The sequence below is a fragment of the Leucoraja erinacea genome, chromosome 1 (genome assembly GCF_028641065.1).
Source record: "Leucoraja erinacea ecotype New England chromosome 1, Leri_hhj_1, whole genome shotgun sequence".
NCBI lineage: Eukaryota > Metazoa > Chordata > Chondrichthyes > Rajiformes > Rajidae > Leucoraja > Leucoraja erinaceus.
In genome coordinates this window covers 8,563,518-8,571,329 of record NC_073377.1, presented here as the reverse complement: position 1 = coordinate 8,571,329, position 7,812 = coordinate 8,563,518, and the positions used below count along the sequence as shown (strand labels likewise).

Genomic DNA, 7,812 nt, shown 5'->3' with positions numbered 1-7,812 from the left:
GTTGAGGAGTCCAGAACCAGGGACCACAGTCTAAGAATAAAGGGAAGGTCATTTAAAACTGAGATGAGAAAAAACTTTTTTACCCCGAGACTTGCGAATTTGTGGAATTCTCTGCCACAGAAGGCAGTGGCGGCCAATGCACTGGATGGATTTAAAAGAGAATTAGTGGGGCTAGAAGAATCGGGGGATATGGGGAGTAGGCAGGCACGGGTTACTGATTGTGGAAGATCAGCCATGATCACAATGAATGGCGGTGCTGGCTCGAAGGGCCGAATGGTCTCCTCCTGCACCTATTTTCTGTTTCTATGGGATTGTATTGGCAGAATCTAGGATGTTAGTGAATTTGTAAGAGTATGACAGACTGTTGCTTGATTAGACTGTAGGGCTGAGCTCTCAAATTTCATTCACCAGGTAAGTCATAGAAACAGAATTAGGCCGATCAGTTGATCAAGTCTACTCCACCATTCAATCATGCCTAATTTATCTTTCCCTCTCAACCCAATTCTCCTGCCTTCTCACTGTAACCTTTGACACCGTTCCAAATCATGAACCTGTCGATATCCGATTTAAAAATACCCAAAGATTTGGCCTCCACAGCCATCTGTGGCTATTAATTCCACAGATTCACCACCCTCTGGCTAAATAAATTCCTTCTCATCTCCTTTCTAAAGGTATGGCCTTTTATTCTGAGGCTGTGGCCTCTGGTCCTTGTCTTTCCCACGAGTGGAAACATCATCGGCACATTCACTCTATCCAGGCCTTACACTATTCGGTAAGTTTAAATGAGGTTCCCCCTCATCTTTCTCAACACCAGTGAGTACAGGCCGAGTGCCGTCAAACACTCATCATATGTTAACCCAATGGTACGTGGGATCATTCTCGTACACCTCCTCTGGAGGTTGCAGGTGGTTGCAGGTAGTGGAAGCAGGTAGGGAGACTGACAAAAACCTCTGGGATCCGGAAACCTTGGGTGGGGCACAAAGTCTCCAGAGGTTTCCGTTCAGGTTTCCTAAGTGGGACAGGGGCATAACTACCAATTTCACTTTCAAATTAACTTTTGGAGAATCTTGCACCAACACTCCCAAGTCCCTTTGATTTCTGAATTCTCTCCCATTGGGAAAACAGCCTTTATTCCTACTACCAAAATGCACGACTCTATACTTTGCTATGCTGTATTCAGTAATGCTCTTGATTTTAAAGCTAGGTTCCTAGATTACATGCTCAGAGGCATTGCTGCATGTGTGTAGGTATGAGTTATTTTAACATAATAAAAGTAAATTGTGCTTAGTAAATATTTGGTAAATTAATTGATGTTTAGACTGGAGATTGGAACTTTGCATCATGCAAAAAATAATTAAGTGTTATTAATACTGGGATGTTGTCATATTCCGTTGCAAGAGAATGTTTTATGTATCAGAACGCACCACGTTTGCTTCTTTGCACCTTTGATTTTTGCAGTATAGCAGAAATTTACATGAGATTTTAAACAATGGCCTCTGCAACAGGCAGTGAGTGGACAGGTATTAGTGCATTATTCACAGTAAGTCACATAATGCACTATTCCCAACAAAAACAATTACATTGCACAAAATATCATTCTGCCTTGTGTGTAGATGGACAATCCTTTAAAATTATGAAGTTTAAAAAATGTTAATCCATCAAATAAGCATTGTTTGGGAGCTTGTTACACGATAAATGTTATCTTTATTTCAATATTCTTCACCACACCCCCACCCCTGCCCGCAAAGCCTTCATTTGACAAAAGCTTTCATTAATGTGTGGGCCAAGGGATGTTATAATATCAAGCCATATAGATGGTATGTGATGGCTGTTCAGCATGCCACACAATTAAATGTTCATACAGCAATATTTATTTATGGAATGTAAGCATTGCCTGCTAGAGCTGGTTTGAAAGCCCATCCCCAATTGCCCGTGACATGGTGGTGGTGAGCACACCTTCGCAAACCGCTTAAGTTCTTCTGTTGAAGGTATTCCAGTTTTGTTGGGAGGGGACCAAAGATTTGGACGCACCAACAATGAAGGAAATATTTCCTGAAGCTTCCTATCCAACACCATGAGCATACCTTCACCAGCAACTTTCATAGTATCGCAACAACTAAAGCAATATTGTTTAAAAACTCAAAATCATCATCATGCCGTTTATTAATTATTGAATAGGTTTGAATGGCCCAGTACTTCACAATTTACTGTAAATGATCAGATCAATTGTAGATTAGACAAAGCTAACAAAATATGTATATGGACATGTTAAAACAGTGACATCCTTCATGACTAAAGGTACTGCTAATTTGAAATATGTCTTGGAACAGCAAACAAAACAATTCCTACTGGGCAGGACAAAAAATAAAAATCAAATATTCAATTGTGCTATTAACAAAATTAATTTTATTCCCAGAGTGCCTGAGCAAGTTAAAATAATGATCAAGCATCAATGTTCACAGTCATTTTTTTTGCATCAAATTCCTAAAATAGATTCATCCCAAAGTTTTTCCTCTTCTGTTCTTATATCAACCTCCTTCTTCTTTTTCTGCCTTTTCTGTCTTTGTTTCAGCTCCTCTTTATCTATATATTGGTCTTTTTTATCTTTTTTGTGTTTCATCTTTTCTTTACTCACATCGAGTTCCTCTTTGTCCCTTTCATCTGGTTTCTGATAAGTATGATTTGTATCTGGTTGCAGTCCCACCGTTTCAACACTCTTCTCTTTCCTGTAGTTCTCGTGCTCGCTATCTCTTTTAGATTCTGCATCCTTGTTTCTTTTGACTCTTCTGCGCTTCTTCTTCCAACCCCTCTTGTCTTTTTTGCACGAACCAGCACTGTCATCGGAGCTCACTGGTCTACACTCATCAGCTGAGTCCGCGCTGTGCGGATCTGGAACGTGCTTGGGACAGGTCCGTTTCAGAGGTGGCAACCTTTCTGTGTAATATGCCATGCCAAAGTCACTGCGTTGTACAGATTGGGTTATTGGCCAGTCACCTTGTGAGGAGGGCCACTGTGGTACTTCAGTTTCCACATCCATTGTTTGCTCATCGTGGAAACCACTTGGATTGGGGAGAGTGATGCCTTGCATTACTTCCAACGGGAACTCAGCAGGAGGGAGTGGGTTGTCCATGTGAAAGCTCCACCTCTCCTCCTCTTCCTCCTCTGGATTGTCCTCAAATTTTCTAAAGCACACCTTTGGCACAAGGCCTCTTGCTTTCTGGACTTTAATGAAGTCATCGAGTTCGTCCTGGAACGAGTCGTATTTCTTTGATTTTGTATTCTTCACTAGGTTGGACACTTCATTCTCTCTGCAAGAAAAAAAAATCCCTGATCAGCTCATCTTACTTTTGGAACAGCCAATTCCTTCTTTGGACAATTTTGGTCTTCAATGGAGCAAAATCTTCTCTTAGGAATAGGCCAGCTAGTTTACTGAATAGGCTGTGATTTTATTGATTACGCAGTGCTCCCAGACTATAACCTCGTCACTCAAGTTTCTCGCTGTCCCTGATAATTTCACACATTAAATGAAGCAGGCAAAAACCATTCCGCCTGTCCCACATGGGTATGACCCATGAAACCTCAAGATCAGGCACCCCTACCCCACCACCTACCATTCCTTCTTTGGTGAGTGGTGTGAGCTGATAAACAGCAGTAAAAATCCTGCCCTTAAAACACATGACATTTTCACCAAATTCAAATTATTACATGTATTAAATCAAAGGGAATTGTGTGAGAAAATGTAAACAGCTTACTTAAAGTGATGTTTGTATCCTTGCAGGTGACTCTGGTACTGCTTAATGGAATTAAGTGTAACGTTGCAGATCGCACATGAAAAATTACCTGTTTCCATTATAAAACAGAAAGTGAATTAGTTTTCCAACCATAATTTCTTATTTACAAACATTTAATGCTCAAAATATATTTAATAAATAAACATAAATAAAAATATATTTTATACAATCCATATAGTTCCTCTCATTTACTGATACTGCTGTAAATAAGTGAATCATTCTCCATATAAGTACAGACTATTACGCTTAGAGTCATAGAGTGATACAGTATGGAAACAGGCCCTTCGGCCCAACTCTCCCACATCGGCTAACAATATCCCAGCTACACTAGTCCCATTTGCCTGCGCTTGATCCATATTCCTCCAAACCTGTCCTATCTATGTACTTGTCTGTTTCTTAAATGACGTGATAGTCCCAGCCTCAACTACCTCCTCTGGCAGCTTGATCCATACACCCACCACCCTTTGTGTGAAAAAGTTACCCCTCGAATTCCTATTAAATCTTTTCCTCTTCACCTTGAACCTATGTCCTCTGGTCCTCGATTCCCCTACTCTGGGCAAATAGACTCTGTGCCCGATCTATTCCTCTCATGATTTTGTATACCTTTATAAGATCTCCCCTCATCCTCCTGCATTCCATGGAATAGAGACCCAGCCTACTCAACCTCTCAACTATAGCTCACACTTACACTTGGCGTTTCATAGAAACATAGAAAATAGGTGCAGGAGTAGGCTATTCGGCCCTTCGAGCCTGCACCGCCATTTATTAGTTATTTATTTCGTACAGAATAAAAAACAAGTGTGAAACAGCATACAAAAAACAAAACACAAATATTTAGTGTCATAAACAATATCTATAAATAAATGAAATCATATGTGTCCGAAAAGGAGCAGGAAGAAGCCAAAGCTTATTAATTCCCACCCCTTATTCAACTGCTTGTAATTATCTCATACAAATTTAGCAGCTATATGTACACCATATGTACACCAGCCACTATATATATGTACACCAAATTATTTACATTTGAACATTAATCAAATATGTACAAAGCCATACAAAAAAGAAAAAAAGAAAAAGAAAAGAAAAAACCCGCAAATACTATACAGTATCTTAGTCATATATACAACCCATCACTCTATAATCACCCTTCCCAATACAATCAGTATAACAAATATCACAATCACCTATCCTCATCCCAATATCCTTTTAAACAAGTGTTTTTGTACATCTTTTTAAACTGAACTATGCTTGTGCTAAGTTTTATCTCCTGTTTCAGACCATTCCACAAATTCACACCACAGATTGCTATGCACATACTTTTAAGAGTTCTGACATTGAGTTTTTTTAAATTATGTTCCCCTCTCAAATTATACTCAGCCATTCAATATGATCATGGCTGATCATCCAACTCAGTATTCCGTACCTGCATTCTCTCCATACCCCCTGATCCCTCTAGCCACAAGGGCCACATCTAACTCCCTCTTAAATATAGCCAATTAACTGGCCTCAACTACCTTCTGTGGCAGGGAGTTCCAGAGATTTACCATTCTCTGCGTGAAAAATGTTTTTCTCAAATTCTAAAGGATTTCCCCTCTATCCTTAAACTGTGACCCCTTGTCCTGGACTTCCCCAACATCAGGAACAATCTTCCTGCATCTAGCCTGTCCAATCCCTTAAGAATTTTGTAAGTTTCTATAAGATCCCCCCTCAATCTCCTAAATTCTAGCGAGTACAATCCGAGTCTATCCAGTCTTTCTTCATAAGAAAGTCCTGACATCCCAGGAATCAGTCTGGTTAACCTTCTCTGCACTCCCTCTATGGCAATAATGTCCATCCTCAGATTTGGAGACCAAAACTGTACGCAATACTCCAGGTGTAGTCTCACCAAGACCCTGTACAACCTATATACTCAAATCCTTTTGCTATGAATGCCAACATACCATTTGCTTTCTTTACTGCCTGCTGCACCTGCATGCCTACTGACAATGACTGGTGTACCATGACACCCAGGTCTCGTTGCATCTCCCCTTTTCCGAATCGGCCTCCATTTAGATAATAGTCAGCTTTCCTGTTTTTGCCACCAAAGTGAATAACCTCACATGTATCCATATTATACTGCATCTGCCATGCATTTGCCCACTCACCCAGCCTATCCAAGTCACCTTGCAGCATCCTAGCATCCTCCTCACAGCTAACACTGCCTCCCAGCTTCGTGTCATCCGCAAACTTGGAGATGTTGCATTCAATTCCCTTGTCCAAATCATTAATATATATTGTAAATAGCTGGGGTCCCAGCACTGAGCCTTGCGGTACCCCACTAGTCACTGCCTGCCATTCTGAAAAGGACCCGTTTACTCCTACTCTTTGCTTCCTGTTTGCCAGCCAGTTCTCTATCTACATCAATACTGAACCCTCAATACCGTGTGCTTTAAGTTTGTATACTAATCTCTTATGTGGAACCTTGGGTCGAAAGCCTTCTGAAAGTCCAGATATAACACATCCACTGGTACTCCCCTATCCACTCTACTAGTTACATCCTCGAAAAATTCTATAAGATTCGTCAGACATGATTTACCTTTTGTAAATCCATGCTGACTTTGTCCAATGATTTCACCACTTTCCCAAATGTGCTGCTATCCCATCTTTAATAACTGACTATCAGTTTCCCCACTACCGATGTTAGACTAACTGGTCTGTAATTCCCCGTTTTCTCTCTCCCTCCCTTTTTAAAAAGTGGAGTTTCACTTCCAATGCACTTATGCTTGTATTTACTCACCATTTTTTTCAGAAGAATCAGCCTCCTTACCCAGTTCGTCCATCAGTTGTCTCCTTGTGTCATTTTTTGTGTGCTTCTTGCCGATGTAATGTTGCTGGGCCATCAGTGGATTGTTAAAGGAGGCGCTGCAAAGTTTGCAGTACCTGTTCGGATCTTCCTGATCCAGAGCTGTAGAGGGTGTTGCAGAGGCTTCCTCGGTCGATTCTTGTGTGATCCTTTCAGATTCCTCACTCTGTACAGATGTATTCAGCTCTGGAGGTGCACTTGCCACACTCGTGGGTACTGTGATAGAAAGCTCCACTGGAATGCAAAGTTATGGCCACATTGATTCAGATTCTGCACTTCACATTGATATTCTGAAATATTATATTGTTTTTAATTACTAAACAGATTCTACAATTGGTAGGGACATTCTGAATTAATTAATACAGAAAATTGACCAACAAAAATAGATTGGAATAAGGGCATAAGTCATGGGGTCGTAAAACATGTCATTTAGAGGCTATTATTTCGCATTTCCAAATTTTCTACACAAATTTAAATCAAAATTTAATTCTTAAACATTTCATTCCAATCTTTAGGTAAGCAATGAGATACTGTATTTAATTCATTCCTTTAAAAATTAGTTTATACATGAATATAATTTGTTAAAACATTTATCCAGTGGCCTTGACCCCCTGAAGTCCGCCTACCGCCACAACAGGTCCACGGATGATGTCATTGCCCTCGCCCAACATTCAACCCTAAAACTCCTGGATAAGAGAGACACCTACTGTACGTCAGACTCCTATTCATAGACTACAGCTCTGTCTTTAATATCATTATACCATCCTAGCTTATCACCAAACTCGCGGGACGGTGTCAGCACTCATCTCTGCAACTGGATCTTCGACTTTCTGATCCCAACCAGTGAGGATAGGGGACAAATCATCCTCCGCGATGATTCTCAACATGGGTCCTATACAAGGATGCGTTCTCATCCCCTTCTTTACTCCTTGTACACCAATGACTGCGCAGCCAAGTACAAATCTAATTCAATTGTCAAATTCACAGATGACACCACCATTGTGGGACGGATATCATATAATGTTGAGACGGAGTTCAGGAAGGAGATTGAGAACCTCGTGTCCTGGTGTGGAGGAAACAACCTTTTGCTCAAAGTCAGCAAGACGAAGGAGATAGTGATCGAGTTCAGGAAGTGAAGTGGTACACATACCCCAGTTTACATTGACGGTGCCGAAGTAA

The 7,812-nt window shown here is 40.6% G+C and overlaps 1 protein-coding gene across 2 annotated transcripts in view; it reads right to left on the bottom strand.

Annotated features, from left to right (window-relative positions):
• Positions 1–2,145: 2,145 nt before the first annotated feature.
• zmat1 (zinc finger matrin-type 1) overlaps positions 2,146–7,812 on the bottom strand; it is a 65,741-nt gene continuing 60,074 nt past the window's right edge. For both annotated transcript variants that reach the window (XM_055648478.1, XM_055648558.1), the window contains exons 5-7: positions 6,568–6,867; positions 3,753–3,840; positions 2,146–3,308 (exon numbers count right to left, since the gene is read on the bottom strand). In XM_055648478.1, coding sequence (XP_055504453.1) covers positions 2,477–3,308; positions 3,753–3,840; positions 6,568–6,867 — 1,220 coding nt within the window. In that variant the 3' untranslated portion in view covers positions 2,146–2,476. The remainder of the gene's footprint in view (positions 3,309–3,752; positions 3,841–6,567; positions 6,868–7,812) is intronic.